This window comes from Larus michahellis, chromosome 7, assembly GCF_964199755.1.
Source record: "Larus michahellis chromosome 7, bLarMic1.1, whole genome shotgun sequence".
NCBI lineage: Eukaryota > Metazoa > Chordata > Aves > Charadriiformes > Laridae > Larus > Larus michahellis.
The window spans coordinates 38,261,581-38,287,798 of NC_133902.1; the positions used below are offsets into that span (position 1 = coordinate 38,261,581).

At 41.8% G+C, this 26,218-nt stretch overlaps 1 protein-coding gene across 3 annotated transcripts in view; it reads left to right on the forward strand.

Moving 5' to 3' along the window:
* ADARB1 (adenosine deaminase RNA specific B1) overlaps positions 1-26,218 on the forward strand; it is an 87,214-nt gene that overhangs the window by 55,506 nt on the left and 5,490 nt on the right. For all 3 annotated transcript variants that reach the window (XM_074594282.1, XM_074594280.1, XM_074594281.1), the window contains exons 5-9: positions 4,540-4,654; positions 6,750-6,918; positions 7,428-7,576; positions 8,163-8,331; positions 18,096-18,277. In XM_074594282.1, the coding sequence (XP_074450383.1) occupies positions 4,540-4,654; positions 6,750-6,918; positions 7,428-7,576; positions 8,163-8,331; positions 18,096-18,277 (784 nt within the window). The remainder of the gene's footprint in view (positions 1-4,539; positions 4,655-6,749; positions 6,919-7,427; positions 7,577-8,162; positions 8,332-18,095; positions 18,278-26,218) is intronic.

Sequence of the window (26,218 nt, forward strand, 5' to 3'; positions counted from 1 at the left end):
TTTTATTAGCACAGATATGTTTGTACCTTCTCTGAACCGTATGTGCTGGTCACTGTCAGAGGAGAGATAATAGACCTTGATTTTTTTGGGCACTGCCGCTGCTCATCAGCTTGTGAAAGTTCACACAAGCCCTGTGAAGGTAAGAAGAAATAAAGTTGAGGGAGAATATTTGTGCTTGAGAAGGATCACTGGAGATCCAAGGAGAGCACAAAAGATTGGGAGGTGTTGGGTCAGGTCCCCAGCGAGAGATGGGTGTTGTCAGCTCATGCAGTGCCCCTGCTCCTGCTGCCTTTGGTTCTACCATGCAGGTCCTCATCAGCATTCATCTGGGGTCGTCTCTATGGCTTGCCAAGGTCCTCCTTCAGATCCAGATAGACCTGAACCTCATCAGCTTCAGAATATTTTAAAACATGGATGGTCAGGGGAGTTCCGCTACAACATTGCTGCAAGAACTATATTAACCAAAATCAGTCTGTATGTGTAGGAAAGAAGGGAATTCACTGTCACTTCAACAGAGAAAGGAACAACGCACCCAAAATAGCTTTGAGCTCACATGCCTTAATGAGCAAGCTGTCAGCTATTTTAGGTCTTTCCTTTTTTGAATTACCCACCTTTGAATAATGATTTAATGCAGGAGCGGTGGTAGAGAAACTGTGTGTCAGATGCTAGGGCATTCACTGGGAAAGTGAGACACAAGTTCAATTTCTGTTCCAATTAATATTTATTTATGTGAAAGGGAGTAGTGTCAGGAAAGATCCCTACCCAGGCCGGTCAGTGGCCTGGGTTTGATGTGGACACAGCTTCAAGTCCTTGGTTTTGAGGTGGGGACAGCAAGGACATAATTTTAGGCCATTAAGTCTTGTTCCCGGCACTGCAGTGGTTTGCCTTATTCCCATCTCTTCCATATTCTTAGTGACTATGTTAATGTAATAGACCACCTGGGATAAAAGGGTGATTCTTCTAATTTATTGGGTGAGTATTCTTATAAAAGATGAAAACCGTAGTAACTGAATCTGTAGATATCTAATAGTGTTTATTCCTCACCACCCACCTGTTGTAATGCAACTTGGATATCAAATAGAATAAAACAATCTTAAATATAATTGCCTGTTTCCTGGCAGTTATTTTTCCCCCCTCCCCTACAGTTCCTCCTGTATTGTTCACATCTCTAGCAGTTGTTTTGCCTCACTTGAGTTCTGCATCGTCCTTCGTATCAGCCCTCTCCAGTGTCTGGCTTCATGTTCATTCAAGCGTTTTTAGGTTTCCTTACCAGCAGTCTAGCTCCATGCTGTTTGAGGGGCAGCCCCATCCCATCCTTCTGTGCCAGCTTACACCTTCCCAGAGGGACTCACTATGTTCTAGCTTGAGGGTAGTGAGACCCTGGAACAGGTTGCCCAGGGAAGTTGTGGATGCCCCATCCCTGGAGGTGTTCAAGGCCAGGCTGAATGTGGCTTTGAGTAACCTGGTCTAGTGGGAGGTGTCCCTGCCCATGGCAGGGGGGTTGGAAGTAGATGATCTTTAAGGTCCCTTCCAACCCAAACCATTCTGTGTTTCTGTGATTGTATACCAACACCACAGTTTCCTCTGCTTAGTTTATTATGTGAAAAGAATAATATTGAAAAAGCTAATGTATCCACACTGTATACAAGCATCATACCAATTACTGTTCAAGTAGCCTTTTTGTCAGCAATATTGGCAAGTAAGTTGACCATGGGTTTCTTCCCAGAAACGCCTGGCAGTTTCAGTTCCCACCTCTTGATGAGAACTTCCTCAAGCCAGCCCTGGTTCGTATAGGGAATGGACGATTGCGTGCCTCTGTAGATCAGTGTCCATTTGGCTAGACAGGTTGAGGATCTGTAGTTTGGTGTTACAGGAAGAAGGGTTCCTCTGTGTTCACCTTTGGCAACTGATCAGTTTTGCTTCGGCATTTTGGAATCACCATTTCTGGTATGTATTGAACTTTGGGTTTTTGTGTAGCTCAGCGTAGGAGAAGTGTCCTCCAGTTACCAGTGATCACGCTCACTTTTCTTCAGCACTGGTTCAGCACAGTTTTACATTGCCTGGTAGCTTGTCAGCTGCCAGCCATGTTCTCCTGTCCAGCATGTCATAATGTAAGGTAGAGCAGAAAAATATATGTATTACAGAAACGAGAGTATAAAACTTGCCGCTAGAAAGCAGGATCCATAATCATGCAGTGAGCCTGTGGATAAAACACTGGAATAGAGACTCTATTTCTTGTCCCTGCAGTGATCTGCCGACATGGCTACAGGGAGGTTAGTTATTTAAGCCTTTGGTTTATTAATTTCCCATTTCTAAACCCAAGGTGATAATAAAACTGTTGCTCATTATTTTTCTTTTGTGTATTTACCTTAAAGCTCAGCTTTCTGCATTAGATGAGTACTAGCACAATTACATGCAGAGTGTGTGCTTTGTGGTCATGGTGCTGTCGGATCACAAATTGTAACACAATTTTGGGTCCAGCAGCAAAAATACCTTAGTTGAAAATCAGTGCCTGACCAGACATGTTTGTAGCCTCTGACCAAAATTGCGTTCCTGAAAAATTTCTCAATCTGTTGATAAAATTTTCTGAGTTGCAGTCCATGCAAATGCATCAAGAAAATTTGTATTTGCAACGTTGAGAGTCTTCTGACTCTACATGTTGTGTAATTGCAAAATATTGACCAATGCTTGGTGCAGATGTGACTTCAGTCACCACTGACTGCTGGTTGCACTCTCCAGTCAGGTTCTAGAAAAAGCTGTTGAGCTCTAAAATCATGACACATGAGCTTTAATTATTGCTTCCTTGGCTGCTAATGCTTTTCCAGAAGGAAGTTAACATTAAGAGCTCCTCCACGTTATTTCTAGGCTGTCGGTTCTCATGAGCATTGTTAAGAAAATGGCGGTGAATCAGGCTGGCAGTCTTCAAACCCTCTTTTCTTTTTTCCTTTCTTTTCTTTTGACCCTGGCAGTTTTTTTTTTAGAACTGACTGTGTTCAACAGTTTGAACGGTTTTAAGTGGGTGCCCCCAAGCTCTGCATACTGCTGCCCATCAACCATGTTGATTTGCCTCGGGCCCTCTGAAGTCGTGAGAATGGTGACCTTCTTCCATTAGTGAGAGCCCCAAGACAGTTTGTAAGCAGAAGACTCAGCCACAAGCATCCTTTTGGGCTTGATGTAGTTGCTTACCATATTGGATGCTCTTGGGTATCTAAGACAACTGCACGGCACTGTGTCCTTCTGGTGTGTCAACCAGTGGGCCAGGTGATTGCTCCAGAACATCTCAGGTACTGCTGGGTGCCAGTACCCAGACAACTGGATCAAACTCTTTATGCCTGGTGCTTCGAGATAGGGACCTGAGCTCCCTCCTGGGATTGTCCACTCCTCCTCTCTGGCTGCTGGTCCCGGTTCTGGTGGAAGGTGAGTGGGGGCAGGCTGCCCTGTCTCTCCTGCCAGCCGGGGGATCACTCTAACATGTAGATGGCTCTGACATGCCATCTAACATGTAGCTTGTCTTTCTCAGCCGCTCCTTTGGGAACTGGTTGCTCTGCTAGCAATGCTGTTGCATGGATTGCCCTGGTTTTCAGTTTCTTTTCAGGTGAAAATTCAAGAACTCGATCCTGACTCATCTCCTCTATCTGTTACAGTTCCAGCTCCCTTAAAAACGGCAGGTGACATTAGCTGCAGTGTTGAGCTGAACCATCGTTCAACAAGAGCAGGACTGGTATACTGAAGCTTTAAAATTAGAATTTAGCCCCCCTTACAGTATGGCTGATGTTGCTTGCTAACCTTGCTGGCAAGATATGAGGTTGTGACTGTTATTGTTCAAGTTTTCCTGAAGGTGAAAGAGATAAACCTTTCCTAATTTTGAAATAGTTTAATTTAGGTTATACATTGACATTTTCTATTCCTAAATTTGTATATGTCTTGTAAAAATAAGAAATATAAAGTGTTTAACCAGTGTTTAAAACGGATGTGTTCTTATCTGTGTAATAGCTAGATAATGAATTTGATTGTTATAAAAGGTTTACATGTTGATTTGAGGAGCCTAGTTTTTGCACTTCAATCTTATTGTCAGGTCCAATAGTGAGCATACTGAAATGATGTGTTTTGAGGTTTGAGCACGAAAGCATAAACTTATCTGTCTATCCAGTTGTTCTCCTAAGCCTCAAATGTTCATAACGATCATGAGCATTAGGTATTTTGATGCTTGGCTTAGGGCTATCTAACCCTGTTTTAATAGATGTGGAGCACACAGAGCTCTGCTTCCACTTATAAAGAGCTGTGAGTGTTCAACGTGCCTGAAAACTGGACCTAGCTGTCTCCTTGACATACTGCTGATGCCTCAGTGTCCACTCATTTAATTTATTGTATCAAATCATTTAAAAGTGCAAATCTTTATAATGTAATGCTGCTGTAATTTTTAAATTACTTGCTTTGGCAGGAGGGTTGGACTAGATGATCTCCAGAGGTCCCATCCAACCCCTATCATTCTGTGATTCTGTTTAATTTTCTAATGGGCATTTCTCTGTGATCCTACAGGTTTTAGCTGATGCTGTTGCACGCTTGGTTGTAGATAAATTCAGTGATTTGACAGAAAATTTCACATCTCCACATGCGCGTAGAAAAGTCCTTGCTGGAATTGTCATGACAACAGGTAAAGGAAAAAAAAAAAGTATTATTTTAACTGCTTGAATACGAGTCCTCTGTTTTCATTCTGGGAAACTATTTTTTTTTTCAGTCAACCAGTATTGAAATATATTTATACTATTTAATCTTCAAAGAAGTGCACTAAATATAGCAATTAAATCTTGGCTAAAGATAATTATAGAAAAATGACCTGCAAATACCTCTGTTTCCACAGAGTTCCTGTCTTCTGCCTGATTGAAACATCTGTGATAACTCATGGTCTACAAAATACATGTACCTTTTAAAATTAATTGTGCAGTTTTTTGGAAGTAAATCTAAAATAAATTTCACCACATTGGTCACACAGATGGTATTCTTGGCTTTTGGCATATTATACAAGAAATTCTGCTTGCTTTCCAAGTTTTTAAGGTTTTGCACTTTTCTAACTTATTCTTACTGTACTTTATTCTTAGTGCTTTGTCATTTTAGTAAAAGTATCTGAAAAGAGTAGCTTATGTTTTGGCAGCTGACACGGGTATGCATGTAGTTATGGATGGTTATGGAGTTATGTGGTTATGCATGGTTATGGATATCCCTTGGTCACTGTGGCTCAGCAGTCCCAGCTGTGTCCCCTCCCAGTCTCTTGCCCACCCCCGGCACGCCGACCTTTGGGAGGTTTGGAGAGAAAGCCTTGACGCTTCTCAAGCACTGCTCAGTGACAGCCAAAACATTGGTGTGGTACCAACACCGTTCTAGCCCCAAATGCAAAGCACTGTGAAGAACATCCTGTAGTTTTATTTAATATATTTTGTGTTTTGAACAAGTTTTAATTGTAATTACAGTCCTGTGTGCACAATTCCCAGAAGGGCTACATGACCGAAGAATTAAGACTTAATTAACGTGGGAATACATTTTGATTAACCGAAAAAATAGCTTTACACAGAATTAGAAACCGTCTTTACATGGATACGTGTGTGGGGAAGCCCTGGAGTCAGATGACCCCATTGTGCAGCCTTGTGTTGCAGCTCGTTGCTTCTCCTCCAGCCCCATGGGCAGGAGGGGGCAGCTAGCTGCAGGTTCATTTTTTTTTTAAAGGGCATATATTTCATCAGGAGTGTGAGCTCAAAGAGCCCACGTCACAATTACCGTTTTAATTACTCAGTTACCAATTCCCTCGCTACACCCCTTATATCAGCACTGCCATCAAGCATCCAGGTGGTTATGGGAGGATCCTCCGCTCTAGGTGCTTAGGGTGTGTCGAAAGGGGTTTTTCCTGCTTCGTCATACTGCAGTAACTATTCTGTGGGAGGGAGACAGCAGAAGGCATTTGGCAGGGCTTGGCCTCTTTCTGCCTCTGCCTCTTGGCCTCAAGAGCTTCAGCGGAATTAGCGTGGCTTGTTGGGGCTCTTTTCTTCTGAGTGTTTTGCTAGAGGGATGCGACATTTTGACCTGTCTTTCTGAATTCTTCACGCCGCCGCTGACCTTTTTTTTTGTGTGCGATAAAGGCATTTCTCTGTGTAGAAAATACACGAAATATTTCTTTAATTCTATTATATGGAACCATTTAATACCAAGAACTACACTTCTAGAAGCACTATACTGCGGATAAGCTTTACAGTGGTTTAAGCATTTCAACTACTTCATTCCCTAGTCTTACCTCTCCTGTTGTTCCCTTAATACCCTTCCGTAACGTGTTGCTGTTTTAATAAATCAGTGCCTTTCAGATTTCTAAAGTTGCTGTGACAATCTGCATAGGCGGCCAGAGGGTACATGCTGGAAGCTGGCTGGCTGCCTGGGGCTCAGGACAAAAACACTGTATTTGCAGCTCAGGCTTTAATAGCTCTTCCTGAAGCAGCAATTTTTCTCTGCAGGTTTTCAATTTCTAACTCATCTGAACTCCACCATGAAGAACTCACAAGAACCATAGGCCATACTGGTACGGGAAGGGTATGGCTGAGTGAATCTTTTGCTTTAAAGAAAATATCAGAAGAAAAAAGATATTTTTTTTTCAAAAGAAGCAAGCACAAAAAACCCAGGAGCATTGTTTGGGTTCTGCAGGAAGATCACTTGCTAGGTTTTTTGTGATTTTGATTTCATCTTCCTCCTGAAATTTTGTTTTGCAGGTACAGATGTGAAAGATGCACTAGTAATAAGTGTTTCTACAGGAACAAAATGCATCAATGGTGAATACATGAGTGATCGTGGTCTTGCATTAAATGATTGTCATGCGGAAATTGTATCTCGTCGGTGCCTGCTTAAATTTCTATATACACAACTTGAGCTTTATCTAAGGTAAGCTGGAGGAAAAAGGAAAATGAGCTGATCACAGGGAGCTGAAAAGGTGTCTGTGTAAAACAGCTGTCTTAATTATTTCAATGTGATACACTTGTCCTGTTGCATTAGGATGTTTAATTGAAAACCCAGGCCCTTTGCCTTAAAGTTTGACTTTAACAAAACCTGTATTCAGTTAGGTGCCAATCATGAGAGGGGAGGACAGAAAAAAATAGTTGTGAATCATTTTGTAAACTGTAAATATGTAAATCAAAATAATCTCAAGTGTGCTAAAGGGTGGTGATGTTTCATTTGCTCGTAAGTGCCTGAAAGTTCTTGACATCTGGGGATGTCAAGGGCTTTCTACTTTTTGTCTCGATGGTCTTTTGTTATTTTGAATAACTGTTAGATTTATACTATAAAATTTCCAGACATCCTATGTTTGTTTTTAATGCCTATTAAGACTGCCCATCTTATGGTTATTTATGTGTTAATGTCAGTTTTGACTCTAGCTTTATTCTCTGTTTCAGCAATAAAGAAGATCAACAAAAATCCATTTTTATCAAATCGGAGCGAGGCGGGTTTAAGCTGAAGGAGAATGTGCAGTTTCATCTCTATATCAGCACATCTCCTTGTGGCGATGCTAGGATTTTCTCACCACACGAAGCAGCACAAGAGGGTATGACAGCAGCCCTACTCAAGCAAGGCAGTTTAAAGTATTCTTTGAGCACGTACAAGGCACAGTTAAAATTTAGGTGTCTTCTTTCCCTTTAGTGTAGATGTCTGTTAGACAAAGATCTCTCCAAAAAAAAAACCTGAGCTGTATGGTAGAAGTTAAGTATAGACTGCTGCACCATGTGGTCTTGAAGAGGCTGAATGCTAGCCGAGATAAGCCAGTGAGTCTGCAAGTATTTGTGCAGAACTAACGTTATTTCCATCTTTTAACTGTGGTTGTCTGCCTGCCCCTTTCTTGATCTGTCCATTAACTTTATTCTAACGCTGTAACGCACAGAACAGAATTGAAGAGCTATCTGCTGCGTATTACTCATTCATGGAAAGCTTGGTTTAATTGCAAGTGTGTTTTAGAAGACAGTAATTGTGAGAGACACCTGATGCTGTAGCTAATTTGCAAGGAGCAATAGAAATTTTTATGCAAGCCAGCCTTATGCAGACAAATAGCTTTAATCAACTCTTCTTGTTAATGCTATCTGTAAAACACCTTGAGGCTATTTCTCAGCTGATGGTAAGTGATTTTTGTCATTTAGATCAAGGGGACAGGCATCCAAACCGCAAAGCGAGAGGACAGCTACGGACAAAAATAGAATCTGGGGAAGGGACCATCCCTGTGCGCTCTACTACCACTATCCAGACGTGGGATGGTGTATTGCAAGGAGAAAGGCTGCTTACCATGTCCTGCAGTGACAAGATAGCAAGGTGAGATATCGAATGGTTGGTTTCTCTGCTATTGCTTTTTATTGCATGAAAGGAGGGTTGCATGATACCCATAGTGAACATGCAGGTTATTGATTGGCTTTTTTCATTGCTTAGATGTAGTGTGGGGGTGGCTGTAATTCCAGTGATAAACCTCCGATTCTTCCCCTGCGATTGGTGTCAGGCCGTCTGCTGGCTTCAGAGGCAAGGTGAAATCATCTGTCATTCCAGCCACTTTAAGTCATGACAGCTTTGTTTTGTCTTTTTATCACTGGGAAATAGCAGAGGAATGCTTTTTTATTTTTTTTTTCCTAAAGTAGCATAGCAATAACAAGACTGCAATAAATATATTGCATTAGTTACATTTGGATAACTTGCTCTGATGATATACATCCTTGCCCCGTTACTGGAAGTGTTCAAAGTCAGGTTGGATGGGGCTTTGAACAACGTCGTCCTAGTGAAAGGTGTCCCTGACTATGGCAGGGAGGTTGGACTAGGTAATCTTTAAAGGTCCCTTCCAACCCAAACCAGTCTGTGATTCTGTGATATCAAAGATACATACAAGTTCCATGGAGAGATTTAGATACGTATTATTTTATACAGGGAAAAAGCGTTCCAGTTAAAAAAATCTTAATTGATGGGCACTTTTATTTTTTAACTTTAAAATTATTTTAATTTTAGTTTAAAAATTTTTACCTCAGTTAAGTATTTTGTTTCCAATACTAGTGCTTTTATTTATATTTGATCCAATTCGTTCTTTCCTGTACTTTTTGACAAAGGTTAAAAGATTTATTTTTTTTTTGTTCAAAGTTGTAAACGGACAAATGATTACCCCCCCCAAAAAATAGCAGCACCATTCTTTAACAAGTATCAGAAGTATGGGAGTGTTGCAACATAATTTTTTGAAAAGACTGTGTGTTTGCAACCTCTGTGTTCTTGCAAAATAGACGAGAAATGCCAAGGTTTTCAGATTACGATATTTTAATTATTTTTTAATTAAAATAGCTCTGCTGTTTCATCAAGTCATAATTAGTCTGATGAAAAATTTATAAAGTATATTAAGTTGGAACTATTCTTGTGAACTGTGTATGCCAAATCAAACATACAGGAGGAAGGTTATGTATCGTTCGTCCGGTCTTGTCTCAAGTAGTCAGCATCTCTATTGAAGGAAGACGTTTTGCTTTCCTTTAAATCCCCTTAATGTAAATGGATAGGACCTTTCAGAAGCTAGGACAGTGGGATGCTGAAAGGTAATTATACAAAATTGACATTTCCACTTCTTTTATAATATTTTCAATAACATTCACCAAATAAATTTCCCAGCTTCATGCCAGGGACTTCTCCCAGCCACCCAACATGGTAATCGTGTAACGTTCATTTGACTTCTTCTATCACGTCATCATTGCTGTTAGTGCAAATAAAAAAAAATGAAGACAGTTGTTGAGCTAGAACACATTTGACTATTTTGTTGATTTTGTGTGATGCAGAACAGAATCCATCTCTCGCTTGCGTAGCTAGCTGTCACCTCTCCTTGGGGCTAATGGGAATAATTTTGTTTGTGCCAGTGAAGGAAGCAAATAGAACCCTTTGACACAGAACAAAGACTGTATGACGGGTAAGGAGGCCCAAATTTTCATATTCTTTTTTTTTCTTTTCTTTTTTTTTTTTTTTTACATTTCCCTGACACTTATGACCGTGTTTTGTCCATTTACATTTGAAAGAATGCATTACTCTGTAGTGTCCAGCAGTCAGTCCTCCAGTATGCCTAAGCCCTGTGAATTTCCACTGAGCTTTCCCAAAGGTTCACAGTCCCAGCCTGGAAAAGACGTGCTTAAATTCAGGGCGCAGGATTGCACAGGCAGGAAAACTCCTGGTATCTGAACAGGCTCATCTGTGTGGATTATATGTGTAATCCAAGGTGTTATTTCCAGCCTCTCAGTGCTTTGTTGCAGTGTGCTGTCTAGCACCCTCCTGAGCCTGGTAGGAACATCCAAGAAAAATTGTGAGGAATGTGGAAAGGCCATGAGTGTGATACCATTTGGGTCAGAAGCATTAGAACAGGATTATTATTACCCTCTGTCTTAGTCCCTGGTGGCACTGCAGTATGGTGTTAGGGTGGTTCCTGTGAGCTGAGTAACTGTTTTGGGACATTAATATACGTGCATTTTTTTTAAATGTATCCTTACCTTGTTCCATGATACTTTATTATTTTTGTCATTCTCCTTTTGATATATTTTTCTGCACACATTAGTTTTAAATTTTTTGGCCTCAAATAATTACTTAACTTCTCACGAAAACATTCCAGTTGTGGGTAATGTCTTGCTGAGAAGAGGAAATTTTTTTTCATCCTGTTTCATTGCTAGGAAGGCTACAGGAATTGAGAAGTGCTTTAACATTAGGTTGAATTCTCAAAGGGGAAGTCATTGGTGCTCTTCTACTCTAAAGAAGGGAAAAATTATTTCTGATAATCTTTTGTGTGAGAGAACATCACGTCCCATGCACTGGCCTCATTTTGTCTTATTCAGAGTGGGAAATCCAAATGGATGTTTGTAACTCAGTCTTTCTCATTATTTCCCCAATGTCTTCGTCGTCTTGACCCTACCAACTAGTTTTCTGGGACTGGTGAAGTTGCATAAACACTTCTTAAAATCCTAGGCATGTTCACTGAAGGTCGCGTGTTCTGCAGCTATGTCCATGCCCATCCATCTGTCTTTGAGTTTGAGAGTTATTTTTAAGTGGCAAACTCCATGGTGGAGCCAGGAGCCAGGTGATGAGAGTAAAGCCCCACTGGATGGGTGTCCACAGCAAGCAGATCATGACCTGCCCAGTGCGCGTCTATAAAACCTCAGGTGAGCACACTGCACAGAGTATCCTCTGTAAACAGTCACACGATTCGTGTGCGCAAATCTACAAAGGCCATTATTGGGGTATAGTCTGTAAAGGTGGTGAGATGTAGTGATTTGAAAGAGCATTTCTCTGGAAGCTTGGGCACAAGATTACTTCATAGACAAGGTAGGGAACATGGCAAAATCTTGGTGACAAGGAAAATCTGGTCTTTTGGAGCTAAGCTAAACTGTGAACTGTAGAACAAAGTGGGGATACAAGGCATCTCAAGCTATACCCCAGGGAGACATCTCAGCAGCGTTTCTGCATTGAAGTAGTTTTTGGTTCACAACTAAAATTTTTCAGATGGCTGAATTTTTCATGCTTAACAAAATATACTCAACGGAAAGCGGGGTTTTTGTATAAGAAAAAGACTTCATCAAAAAAAGGTGGTCTGCAGGTACAACTTTGGTGGAAATTTCTCAAAAAATAATAAACCTCATCAAATAAGAGAACTGTATGTAATTATGCATTATTTCTTCCTCATAGCAAACAGTGAATATATGAGTATGTGAAATAAATCATGAGTTTAGAGAGGAATCAGCGTAAAAGGGAAGAGCTGCAGATATCATCTATCTGGACTTCTGCAAGGCCTTTGACATGGTCCCCCACAACATCCTTCTCTCTAACTTGGAGAGATACAGATTTGATGGGTGGACTGTTCGGTGGATAAAGAAGTGGCTGGAATGTTGCATCCAGAGGGTAGTGGTCAATGGCTCGATGTCCAGATGGAGAGGGGTCACAAGTGGTGTCCCTCAGGGATCCATACTGGGACCGGTGCTGTTCAACATCTTCATCAATGCCATAGACAGTGGGATCAAGTGCACCCTCAGCAAGTTTGCCAACAACACCAAGCTGAGTGGTGCGGTTGATGTGCCTGAGGGACAGGATGCCATCCAGAGGGACCTGGACAAGCTGGAGAGGTGGACCCGAGCAAAGCTTAAGAAGTTCAACAAGGCCAAGTGCAAGGTCCTACACTTGGGTTGGGACAATCCTCGTTATCAATACAGGCTGGGGGATGATGTGATAGAGAGCAGCCCTGCGGAAAAGGACTTGGCAAGGGTATGCAGCAATAGGACGAGGGGCAATGGTTTTAAACTAGAGCAGGGTAGGTTTAGATTAGACGTTAGGAAGAAGTTCTTTACAGTGAGGGTGGTGAGACACTGGCACAGGTTGCCCAGAGAGGTGGTGAAGGCCCCATCCCTGGAGACATTCAAGGCCAGGCTTGATGAGGCTCTGAGCAACCTGATGTAGTTGAAGATGTCCCTCCTTACTGCAGGGGCGTTGGACTAGATGGCCTTTAAAGGTCCCTTCCAACCCAACAGATTCTATGATTCTGTGAATAATATGAGGTTACTAAAAGGATACGTGTTATATGTCAGTCTGACCAGATGTAATTTGTTGCTTCTCACAGTTTGCTCCATCTTGCATCATTTTGCTCAGCAACATGGCCCCACTGAAATCAATGAGATTCTTTGCAGGAAAAAGCATCCAGTGCCTATTTACTTTCTAAAAGCAAGCTAACTTTCAGCGGTGTGCTTTCAGTAGTGTATTCTCTGATGGAGAAAGTGTTTTAGGAGACTCCCAGCACCCATGCCCAGGTGCTGCATCCCTCCTGCACACTGCATCTCCCTGCCTCTCGGCAGTGGTCCTGCAGTTGTTTGTGATGCTATGCTGTAAACCACAGTCGAGAAACTGCCATTTCAAAAGACAAGACCAGGGTTTTGTTTTTAAAAACTTGACTTGTTTCACTGATGTGACTTTATGGAGAACTGTACAAGCAATAAACTTAGCAGGATGAGGAGGATCAAGGTGGCGATAGGCAGAGTCCTCTTCAGTCAGGCTTGGCGCTGGGGGGATGATCGGGTGCAACTTCACACTTCATAGCAACAGCAGATTTACAGCAGCCTTTGACTGTCATCCTCCTTATGTTTTTTTAACTGTTTGGAGCTGCTTAGCGGCCAGATAAAGTTAGAATTTCTTTTTCCTCGTCCCAGAAAAGCAGCAGTAGCTCACACGTGTAGTGATGGGAGCACTGAACCTCCGAATCCAGGTGCTAGTAAGGGCCATTGCAGTGTATCGGCTGGCTGGCTGTGGAAAAAAGAGCTGTAGTTTTGATTTGCAGCTTTTGTTTCTCTTCTCGTGCTTAAATACTTTTGTAACTATTGCTAGAAAACCTTTAGAAATTTTGTTGCCTTATCAAACATAGTAGGGCTTACATATCAGCTCAATGAGCCAGTGGTAGAGAGTGAACTGAAGTGCTTGGTGACTCTGAATGATCATCTGTCTCGCAAACAGGAGCTCCGAAGCAAAGCACCAGTTCAGGATGAGTAAATACGCCTTTGTTAGAACTTTCTGGCTTTATGTCGGGTTGCCTTTCCTTGCTCTGTGTATCGCTTGCAGAACTGCAGAGTTGAAGCTGAACAGAGTATTGCAGGCTACTGAACGCGTGGCTGGCATTTGGCTGCAGGTTTACCCATCCGCAGCAGTGCCCCAGTTTCCCTGGCATTAGACGGCCAATTTGTTGATGGAGAGCTGTTCAGCCCAACAGCCATGGTCTTACTCAGCAGCTGATTAAATCTCCATTAACTGTAATGAGATCTAGACCCCCAGCTCAAATCAAGGCACTTGTATGTAAGTGCTGGCAGTCTGGACCTAAATCCTGTGGCTCATGCTTTATATCAATATAAAAGCTTGTATTTTAAATGTCATTTTTATTTTGAAGTTTTATAAAGGTTGTGAAAGAAAATTCTTGTAGTAACTTAAAACTAGAACACTCAGAATATGTAAAATACTGTCACAAGAGGCATTGGTTTTACGCTCAGCTAAGGCAAGTCTCTCAGATTTTTCCAGTGAGAAATTTTACGTTGGGGGGTGTCTCCCTGCCTGCTGAGGTGTTCTTCCCCTTCGGCAAAACTCTCATCTACGCACTGTACTTTAGGCATTTCAGCATCGCCATTGGCGTGCTGCAGCACTCCTATGTTCTGCTTATGCTGATTCTTTAGTGCTTTTCTCTGTTTCAAACTGTTTTAGCAATAGCTGCAACTCGGTTGCAATGTGCTTTAGAGCTTTTCTCTGTTGCCATTTTCCTATTTTAATGGTGAGAAAAGATACTGCATGAGTCCAGTCTGCTCTGTGATCTGCCCAGTAAGACTGGACCCAAGATCAGGTAGTTTTACATGGGAGCACTGCATTTTTACCCATGGCCGGTGCAGGAGAGATTTAAACTGCTGAATTAGTGCTTGGGACAGTTATCTTCTGTTGTCACTTTCTTGAGCCATCAAATGCTCTTAAACGAGGACTGAGCTGCAGGCAGGGTCTATGTCTGCTCTACTGCAGTGTGGAAAGGTTCATTTCTGTGTTATAAAGTACATCTGAGCCTTGGAAGGTTTGAGTTTGTAAGCTAGATTTACGTCACTTCAGTTACTTAACCCTTTTCTGATACTATTTTTAATGTGAAGAAAAAATCCTTTGCTTAATTGTTTCACTGGAAAGGCAACACTGACTTTAATAAAGTTTTCTGTAATAACTTTTTCTCTTTCTGCTCTGCACCTCACAATTTATAGTGAAATACAGAATGCGGCCCATTAACTTCAAAAGAAGTTGTGGTTTCAGTAAGCTTTAGTACTAGATTGACAGCATTTGTTGGCATGCATACTGACTATTTGTGCTCATAAACTGGAAAGATGAGGCAGTTTTACCATTTCAGGAGGCAATGCCTGTGGCCTTTTGAAAACTGTTGCATGGTATTGGTGTAGCTTCTTCTCAGTTTATATCTGTAATGGTTGTTTTTAGTGTACATGCTAATGGAAGTGAGAACTTAACTGTTTGACAGGAAGAAGCACAGAATAAAAAAGGAACAAGAAGAAAGTCACTGTGCAGTCCTTCCTTTTGAATCTGTTACAATCTGCAGAACTTCATTTGGGTTTCGTGTTTGTCTCTGTGCTACTACCAGTTTCTGATATATCTTTCTATAGACAAGTATATGAATTGGAATTTAAAGCTAGTTTTATAAACCTAACCACTTTCCAACCCTGCCTAATCAATAGTAAGAGCTTGAGGCTTTGGTTGTATGAATGGTTTCTGCAAACCTTGTCCTTGCAGCAAGCCAGCTGCTCCGAATCCAGTGCTCGTGAGCATATACCGCAGCGGTAGACATGATGCAGCACACCCCAGCAAAACAGCAGGCGTGTGAGCAGTCACAGAGTAGCTCTTGTAATACTAGTTCATACAGCTCACCTTGCAGAAGCTTGTTCAGGTATCCGTGCTCCTCTTATTTTAATCAAAAGAAGTTGAGCAAGACAAACTTCAGCTTTCGTTTTCTGTGCCAGAGAGAGTCGCCAAATGTGGGAGGAAGCAGCAAAATATAAGCTCTGAAAATACTGCAGGCTGAAGGAAAGAAAAAGGTTTGGAAAAGGTCTTATTTAGGGAGCTAGGGCTTGCCAGAGGAATGCTTTGGCCTTTTTCTAAAATGTCCATCCGTCACTCAAGTACTATTCATGAAATGTAAAATGTGATGTGCCTCACTGAAGGGAGCTCAGACTGTGTGTCTGCATGTTTCAGATACAATTGTAAGACCCCAGTTCGCAATGCTTACTCTTGAATTCTTTCCAGATGTTTCTTCCATAATATTATCGGCATCTGTAGCAGTCCATATGCTTCCCTATGCTTAATGTAGGCAATACTGCAAATAATAAGAAAATACTCTTGTGATTAATTCAGTACTTGAAATATCTCTCTGCTTACGAAATTCTAGTCATGGTAAGGTCCTTAGAAAGGCGTCTAGGCCGTGGGAAACAATAATTTCCACTTTATATCTTTATCTGTCATTGGGGTACAAAATACACCTTTATTCAATGTAAAATATGCCTTATTTTTTATTAGCACAGTATTTTTACTCATTCATCAGGGCCAGCTTTTTTAATGACAGGTGAGTAAGCTAATGCACATAGCCTCCATTTTCATCCTCAGTAAAAATATGCAAAGAAACTGTTTCCTTGGATTGCAATTTTTGTTTTACCCTTTTAAAAACATTTTGGAAGTCTTGTAGCCAGCACATGTAGTTCAGTTTTTGCAGTAGTGAAGGAGTTGTGCTATATAGTTTCTAGCCTGAACTGACGATGATGTGTAGCCATGCCATCCCAGCACAAGCTGCAAGAAACACTGTTAGCAACATCAGAGTTCCCTGTTTTCCTAGGGGAACCTTGCCACCCAGTTTAGAATGGTGTTACGGTTTGAGAAACCACAACAATTTCTTGTTGTTTAGACAATTATTCTATCACCTGATGACCCCTCCCCGTTTGGTAAGGGGAATCAGGGAAAAAAACAAGGAAACCCGAGGGTTTAAATAGAAACAGATTTAATACAATAGGACTACATAATTAACATTAATAACACCAAAGAACCAACATTGATCCCAATACCAATATAAAACATACAAGGCTGGTACTCAGCCAATTCTATCAGCAGGAAGCTGCATTCCCAGCAGGGGACAGCAAACGTGGGACACTGCGGCTTTGGGAAGAAGGGAAGGGCTCAGGGCTCCGGCACCAGGGCAAGAAGTTCTCACGATCGCAGTCATCAAGAAAAAAGAGGGCTTCTCAGCAAACTTTCTAATTTATATTGAATGTGATGTTCATGGTATGAAATAATCCTGTTGGCCAGATTGGGTCAAGTGCCCGGGTCTTGCTCCTCCTCATCCCTGCACCTGGCGAACTGGAAAGCACTGAGACCTTGAAAACCAAATACCATAGCTAGCTATAAAGTGAATATTTTCACAAATTCAGACACTAGAGTCTTCTAAAAGTGCCGTTTTCACAAGCATTAGAAGGGAAATTAGTCCTGTGTCACTCAAGCCAGGACAGATGGGCCTTTCAATGAGGACAACCATTCTATATGAGCGCGAGAGCTTCCATTTGCTCATCTGTTTTATTCAAGCACCAAAAGAAACTTTCCTGCTGCTTGTGTCTTGGTGTTGAGTTGTACTCAAGTACGCTACTTTAATAGTGCTAAGCTGTTTGCAAGTGTACCTGTTTGCAAGGACACTGAAAATACTCTGCAAGGGATTTTGACATTTTAAAATGTAATTTGTATGACTGTTGCATACAGATTAAGAGTCAAAGCTTGATCAAATGAACACAGCTACAAAAAACCTTCAGTATTTTGCTCCAGTGCATGCTATATCCCTGACACTGGACCTGATCTAGCGTAGGTCGTGGTGGTGCAGATGGATTTATGGTTGGAGTCAATGAATCAGCTAAAGTCAGCAAAGAGTATACTCTGTCTTTGCATATTTTCAGTTTTCAGATTCATTTTTTTCCCTGCCCATGAATATTGCAAGCAACTGCTTAGGTCCTTTCTGGCAGCAGGATGTGGACAGTTTGGCCAGGGTGTCAAGGACAAGATTTTCTTTATGGTGCTGATGTGCTGAGGTCTTGCAGACACAATCCTTCTTGCATTCTTGCCAGGTGTCTTTTGGAGGCGTCAGCTACTGTTTCTGACTGAGGATCTCAGAGTTTGTCTTTCTCCAGTTGAATGATCCTGTCCATCTCTGGAATTAGAGAATTAGAGATGTTGGAAAATGCATCACTAGACATGTTAGCGGGGAAGTAAAGTTACGGAGTCCGCTCCTGAAGTGGATACTGACAGTAGACCTGTCAGATAGGTCATCTTACTCAGGATTTCGTTGAGCGTCCCATAAGCTGATCTATGAAATTCTGGCAGGTGTCACAGCTACGCTACCATGGTCATGTGCTAGTCAAGAGGAAGGGTTGAAAGTCTGGTCCGTTGTGATTGACTGCTATTATATCTGGCAGATGTTACTTGTTCCATTAAAAAGAAAGTGTTTTTTTTGTTTTTTTGTTTTGTTTTTCCCTCCCTCTTAGGTGGAACGTATTGGGTATTCAAGGAGCCTTACTTAGCCTCTTTGTGGAGCCAATTTACTTCTCTAGCATCATCTTGGGGAGTTTATATCATGGGGATCATCTATCCAGAGCCGTATACCAGAGGATAGCAGAGATAGAAGATCTACCACCTCTTTATACACTCAACAGACCTTTACTTAGTGGCAAGTATCTAATGGAGAAGGCCGTGCCGGTAACTAAGTCTGTTCTAGCAGCAATGTGATTTTGCAGTTCTCAGAACTTTGCAAATTATGTACTGTGAGTAAACTGCTTTCTGGTTACAACAGAGAAGTTATGGTCTAAACCTAATATAGATACTCAGTCAGGAATACCATAGCAAGGACCCTTCGTGAGTTAAAAGATGGAAAGAACTGGGGTATGAACCTTTCAATGCAGTTTCACATAATTGCCCTAGCAATATGTGAGGCAAGTTGAAGGCCCCAGCATAGTGAAACCTCTTCCCAGCCATGAAACAGTGTGTTAGCTCTCACTGTCACTTCTCTTGCCATTGCAGATGTTTGTTGAACGGCCACGTCATTAATCAGTATGCCAAGATAGACACATTTGGTTCACAATTTCTAGATCACTAACCAACTAAAAATGGATGGAGAGAACATCTCAGCTGCCACTGGTTGTATTTTCTTCTTGTCATCAATCTCTGTTGGATGCAGCATTGGCTTTAATTAGCATGGCACCCAACTTGTTTGCATGACCCGATAATCATAATATTTTAATTTCCACTTTGTAGGTTAATGCACAAATGCTGCATTCAGAGCCTGGTGGCACATTCTTTGGGAATATTTTTAATAGAGAATTAAATATATCCGACAGACCGCAATATGGCAAGCCCCAGCTGGTGTAGTCAGCAGTTGTCTTTTGCAGTTGCTGTTTAACATTTAAGTACTGTTCTTTGGCTTTGCGCTGATCCTAGCTTCTAGTGGGGCTAAGAGGAATGGCAGTATTTGAATTAACAGGTCATAACTTCTAATTGAGCCGTGACTTTCAAAGGAAGGTTCTGAACTGTCTTAAATTATAAAACTGCTAGTTACAGTAATGCTACGAAAGCTTTAAAACTGAAATCTCTTATCCTCCCTCTCATTGTGTGCATTGCTTTGTTCTGTAGAGCTTGGCTTTTCGCATGTGTCTGTTTATTTTCCAGGAAAAAAAAAAAGCTCAGTATTTTAAAGCATGTTAAAAGCTTGACATGAATTTTAAAAATAGGTTTAGGGAGGGTGTGGGGAAAAGAGCCTATTTAGCAACCAGCGTTTAAGATAAGAAAGGTAGTTAATAAGGATTCCCTGAACTAGGACATATTAAAATGTTAACTAACATATTTTTCCTTACATTAACAAATAAGTAGCAGTTACAACACTCACAGTACCAAATACTAAACTGTTGTATGGGCACAGTAGCTGACTGTTTGTACCTGATTTGGGGGAATTTTTATCAATTCTTCAAAACAGCAGGTTTGGGGTGGGGTGGGAGGAGTTTTTGTTATCCTTTTCACACCGTATAACAGTACCGGGTCTTCTTAAAAGTCATCTTTCTGCAATACTGATATCACCTATTTGCCATGAAATAGCACCATCTATTTAAACAGTTCAGCTGGGTCTTACTGAGCAGTAGAGAGATTTCAGAAATGTTCTCAGCTCTTGAGTTTTCATGAAAATACATATCTCGGAAATATACGGGAAACGTGTTTGGGAGGTTGGGCAGAGAATTTTGTTGATTGATTTTCTTCTACTTGTTCAGTCTTGAAAGCTAATCTTCTGACCTATGCTGTTGGATTCAGCTGGGGCATTCATGTAGCTACCCATCTGCTCTTTGATTCACACATTTTACGGTGTGTTCTTACCTGGAATAAGCACTGCAGAAACACCTGTCCCCGGTCTTATGTTCCTCCTGGTACCACACACAAAACTGCGTGACGGTGACTACTGGAGGGATGAACTAAAAGAGAAATAGCTGTCTTTCCCCACTGTCTTACCTGTTTAGCTGAAAAAGTGCTGTAAAAACTGGGGGTTTTCCTCTCATAAAAAAGTTTTATCTCTGCAGGGACAATTGCATAAAGTCAAAGTCAGACTGAGTTATTGTTATCTACTGATAAAAATTCTTTTCCATCATCTTTTTTTCTCATATATTTCTACTTATACCTCCTTTTGCCAACAAGTTAAATGTGAACGTGCATATCAGAGTAGCTAGTTTTTAAGATAGGGCATGCAGGAAACCCATATGTTGGTAGAAAACTCCCTCCCCGTGATGACTTGTGGAAGCCTTGGTTGCAGGACCCAGCCTTTCAGGATGCCTTTAGCACCACAGCACTGAGGGCACATGAGCGCTCTCTGAGAACTGGCCAGCTGACGTGAAGAGAGGACAGGTTTGAATCTCGTGACTTTCTAGAATAATCTGAAAAGGGATCGATTTCTCAATCAAATAGAATGAGGATGATTGTATAAATCAGCCAATAACAAAGTGCCAGTTTGCAAGGTAATCTGCACAGACTGGTTTTGGAGCCATTGTGGGAGGCGGGCACAAAGGTGTTACCCACTGGGGGGGAAGTAGAGTGGCAGAGCTCAGCAAATCAGAGAATCAGCCCTTGAAAATCCTTCGGGGCAGAAGTCATTAAATATAAGAGAGCCTGTTACATATAAACGACAAGCTCTTCATCACTGGAGGCAACTAGTGTGAACCAAATTTCATCACAAGCTCTTCTTCACTGGAGGCAACTAGTGCAAAGGAAATTTCATCAGGCATCTGTCCTTAGGGTTCCCGTTGCTGGTAGGTGTGCTCAGATGCCCTGGCCCCGAGGACCTGGGCTAATGGTATCCACTGGATCTATGACCACAAAGCAGACAGCAGGCTCTCCTGTCCATGACGGCTGCTCAACCATCTCCAGACCCTGCAGTAGTGTATGTTTTTGTGGACAATGCCTTTTTTCTTAGCTGTGATTATAATATTAAACAGACAAGTTTTCCCTGTTTTGATGTCCAGTCAGTTGATAGCTTCTTATGATTTAGTTTCTCTAGAGCTTCCCATCTTTTACCAGAGTATTGTCAGAAATTACATTGTTTGTGGTTTTGACCTGTTCCTTGTGGTGCTGTTGAGAGGTATTTCTTATTTCAGTTCTTGGATGAAACATCCTGGAGCAGTGTCACATCTGCTGATTATCTTGTCACCAGCGTAAGAACTATCTTAGGTTAAGACCAAGATCTTAAGGTAGGATCCATCTAGCCCAGTACTCTTTCCCACAGGTAGTTAGGCAGTGAAAAGTAGAAGGAAGCAGTAATTGCATGGAGACCCTTCCACGTAAGGATCATCCCTTCCATTTTACAATCATGTTTTTGAGCTAGTGAGCACCTGATACTCAAGATAAGGCAGCAGTACTGATTTATGTGGTGGCATCATGATATTCTGTTCAGTTCCATGATCCTTCAATAAAAATTCCAAACATTCACTTTGCTTCCTTTGATTGCTGTTGATCATTGACATGACCTTTTGGTAGAACTGAATATTAGAAACTGAAATCTCATTCCTGATGCTAATATCCAGCTCCAAGTCCAGAACTCCTTATGCAAAATTGCTTTGTTTTTTCCTCATATGTATTATCTAATATTTATCTGTGAGGAATTTCATCTGCCTTTTTATTGCCCAGTTACCCAATGCTGTGAGCTTTTTTTCTGCTACTTTGAAATTGCATCTCTTATTTACCTTCTTAAATAATTTAGTATCATCAACAATCTTATTCACCTCATTTTTTTCACTACAAACACGCTTTCCAGGTCTGCACAGAGCTTGGGGCTCTCCAGCTGTGTTGGCTCTTTCCAACAGACCATCTTCATCAAGGTTTCCTTAAGTCTGTTTTTAAGGTAGACATTGAGCATACAGGCCTTCTACTCCATGGGCTCTCAAAGCATTAGTTGCACACTGGCCATCTCCGGTCTTCAGTTATTAAGGCAGTTTTTTGTTGAGTCATTCCCAATATTGCTGTATTTACACCTATGCCCAGTAATGCAGTATTGTAGCTAGAATTATGGAATCATCCAAGTTGGAAGGGACCTTTAAGATCTTCAGTTCCAACCATTAACGTAACACTGCCAAAACCAGCCCTAAACCATGTCCCTAAGCACCACATATACACATCTTTTAAATACCTCCCAGGATGGTGATTCAACAACTTCCCTGGGCAGCCTGGTCCAATGCGTGACAACCCTTTCAGTGAAGAAATTTTTCCTAATATCCAATATCCTAATAACCACCCCTAGCACAACTTGAGACTGTTGCCTCTTATCTTATCACTTGTTACTTGGGAGAAGAGACTGACCCCCACCTCGCTACACCCTCCTTTCAGGTAGTTAGAAAGAGCAGTAAGGTCTCCCCTCAGCCTCCTTTTCTCCAGGCTAAATAATCCCAGTTCTCTCAGCTGCTCCTCGTAAGACTTGTGCTCCAGACCCTTCACCAGCTTCGTGGCCCTTCTCTGCCCTTGCTCCAGCATCTCAATGTCTTTCTTGTAGTGAGGGGCCCAAAACTGAACACAGTACTCAAGATGGGGCCTCACCAGTGACTACAGGGGGACAATCACTTCCATAGTCCTGCTCACCATACTGTTCCTGACACAGGCCAGGATGCTATTGGCCTTCTTGACCACCTGGGCACACTGCTGACTCATATTCAGCCTGCAGCCTTCCTGGTGCAGATGTCATGTTTATTGACTGGTAAATAAACATGGCACACCCTGGCATACCTCTGAACATCTTAAAAATTGGAGTTGCATTGGCCACCTTTCATCCTGAAGAACTTGCGTGGTTTCTGATGAGAGGTTAGGTGCTATGACTGGTGTTCCTGCTGCCTTGTCTTTAGTTTCCTCAAATGTGGTTGAATATTGTCTGGGTCCCATAGCTGGTGTTTGCTTACTTCATACACATATCCTAAACTATTTTACTGGCACTTCGATTTGAGATGGCTCCTCTGGCGTGTTGCCTGTGAAGAGGGGCTCCAGGCTGGGAACCCACATACTCTTTTTGCAAAACGTTAGTTTGTTTTTTGTACATAAGACGACTTCAACCACGATGGCAAGAGAGGCTATTTTAAATGTTCGTGCCTCAGCACTCCTCTGACTGCTGTCTACATTTGCATTTATTTTTTTAACAAAAATAAATCCTTCATCAGAATCTTTGGTGATTTTTTTGGCTGTTTCCTTGGTACCTTTTATCCTTCTATTCACGTTGGTGTTTTTCAGCTCCCTTTTTAATGAAGCTTTTTTTGAGCTCTGTTCTTGAAGAACTTTCAAGCTTTATTATTTATATAAGCACTGGCACAAAGAGCTGTGACCTTTGCTTTTGTTTACTATAGCCCATTATAATAATTTTCAACAGTAAGTTCTGAGCCGTGTTCTCTAAATAGCTTAGTTATATCAGTTTTCAAAGGAGAATAACGTATTTTACTTTGTCTCCTAGCTTTCTCTCCCATTACTAGTTTCAGCTTATTGTGCTGTGTTCATGTCTAGATTTTGAGGGGGAAGATATGATCCATCTGAAGTGTTATCAGATGCTTTGCTTTTGAGATGACCTTTATTCCCTGTCCGGGCTACCCATGATCCACCTTCAGGGACTCCTTTTCCATCTCTCCAAGGTTCACACAGATAATTAAGCAGCTGAATATATGGTGTTGTTATTTAAGTCTATTTGAAATTCTGAGTCTAGGGGTTTTTATTTGTTTAATTCATCAAAATAACCTAAGAAATGTGATTGTATGATTGCCATGGAAATGCGGTGCGTACTGGATCTTCAGTTTCCTCATCTTTATTTGATTTGCTTGTGTGGGTGCTTGTCATGTCACAGGTGTTTGGGCAGGAGCAGGCTGCAAAATGGTGTTTTGCAGTACTCGATGAACTATATCTGATCACTGTACTTGTTCAGTAGTGTATGGAACAAAAGCAAAGGTAATAGTATAGATATTGTTAAATTAAAGAAAAAACGTGACTGACCCTTTTGTCATGTGGTGGCAATTTCTTAGCCCTCTTGCCTCAGTAGTTTTGGTAAAACCAATTTTTGATTAAGAGGTTTGTCTGCATTGGTCTGTTTCACATAAGCTTCGCAAAAGCAGCCTGAATTTATACGCTTTTGGAGACTCAGTTGAGATTCGTTTTGTGTGCACCCAAAATTTACAATTTACTAGTTTAGGTGCAAGCCTTATGTTGTGTGACTTACGGAGCAGCAGTATTTGCTCTGCAATGTTTGGTCTTCAGTGACACGCAGGACATGCACAGGCATTGTGCATGATCAGCTCCAGTTTTCAGAAGGTGTGATGCATATGTTCATTGCCAACCGCTCCGAAGGACGGCAGAAGTTGCGATGAGGACTTTTCAACTCTCGTCGTAAAGCCCCCTTCCTGGTGGGTCTTCCTCAAGTATTGCTTACAGGATATCCTTGACGGTACCTGCTCAGCAGGGACCTCTGTCCACCCTCCCAAGTTGGTCAGTGTGTGGATCCCACACCCCTGCTCACCCATTTACAGACCGGTGGGTGTAGTTTGGTGGCATCCTGCGGATGGTGTAGGTACCTCTATTGTATTTCATCTCCTGAATGCACCTTTCCTAAATCTCCTGAAAGAGCTCTTCAGGAAACTTTTATTCTAAGTCTCAATTTTTTCCGATTATTTCAAGAAAATGGAAAATGGTAGGGTTATTTTTATTATTTACTTATTCACTTAATTACTGGTTATCAGCCATGGTGACCAGGCTGACATAAACCAAGCGTAAAAATACAACAGCTTCAGAAAGTTCAATATGATTGATATTTCAAAATGTTTGTTTATTTATTAAATGAGGAATTGATTATAGTAAGCAAACTGAATTTTGCTGTGTCATTCAGACCTCACACGTCTCACGCTCTTAGTGCTGGGCCCAGAGGTGCCATGAGACTTGGGCCAAGCGAGCCAGTCCTGCGCTCGGGCGCCTGAGGTTGCCTTAGCTTTGTTTATTAGATTGTGTTTCAAGCATCAGCAAGAAACGCATCTTGCTGCAATGCTTTTGTTCAATTTATACAAATTCATTAGATTTTATAAAGCGTGGGACGTAGCTTGACCTCAGAGTAGATTTGAAATAGGCTCTCAGAGAGTTACGTTAAAGTAAAAATGGGATCTTTACTTATTAGAAAGAAGAAAATCCCCTGTTCGTTTGTTCTCTCCTGGTGAGACAACTGAGACATCTTAAAGGTAGAGTTTTGCCACCCCTGTAATGTCTGCAGGATTAAAAGCGATGTGCTCCTTAACTTTTCCATGGCACGCACAACCCAGACCCGTGGCCCCGGCTGCTGCTCACGAGCACCCAGCGCTGTCTTGCTGCACGTGCAGAGGAGGAGTTGCACGTGGGTGGCAGCAGTTGCCATGATCTGCAAGCATGGTACTGCAGTCGTTATATACAGTGCATCTCTGCAGTGTTGGGGAATAAATCCTGCCCTAGGCAGCCCTGGCAGACAGCTGGTCTTGCTTCACACTTGGGTTAGACTTTTGGTGGCTTTGCTTCTACATCAGTAGAGATGAAGCCTTATTTCAGAGGTGTCACACAATTGAACATCTGAGCAAAATGGTCCACATCCTCTCTTGAGCCACGCAGTTTGCCGTTTCTGGGCACTGTGAGTAGCAATGGGCATGTGAAGTGGGGAGGCAGCTGCAGCCCAGACGAATTTATGCTGAAAGACTGCCAGTTTTGGCTTTCTGTGGAGGATGAGGAGGAGCGGGCTGACTTTGTCTAACTCGGATGCCCACAGCATCAGTGCCGCTGCCTGTGCTAGTCACGCTGCGCCCTGGCGTAGTCTGTAAGAAAGAGGAAATAGATTGGTAGCTTTTAATGAAACACGCTCGACAGCTACTGAAATGTAGGGAAGGCATCCTGCCGTCTCATACCACTGCTCTGACCTAACTCCATTTTTATGAGGGAAAGTGCAAAAGCACACTGTAGGCACTTCTAAATGAGCACAACCTCTCTGAATAAGGCTGCAGTCCAAAATTGTTAGCTGAATTCTAACTGTGTGCTGAAAGATGACCACAGTTTATAGTTTCACACCTGTTTTGAAATGATATAAGCAACACGCATCTCAGTTTTTACA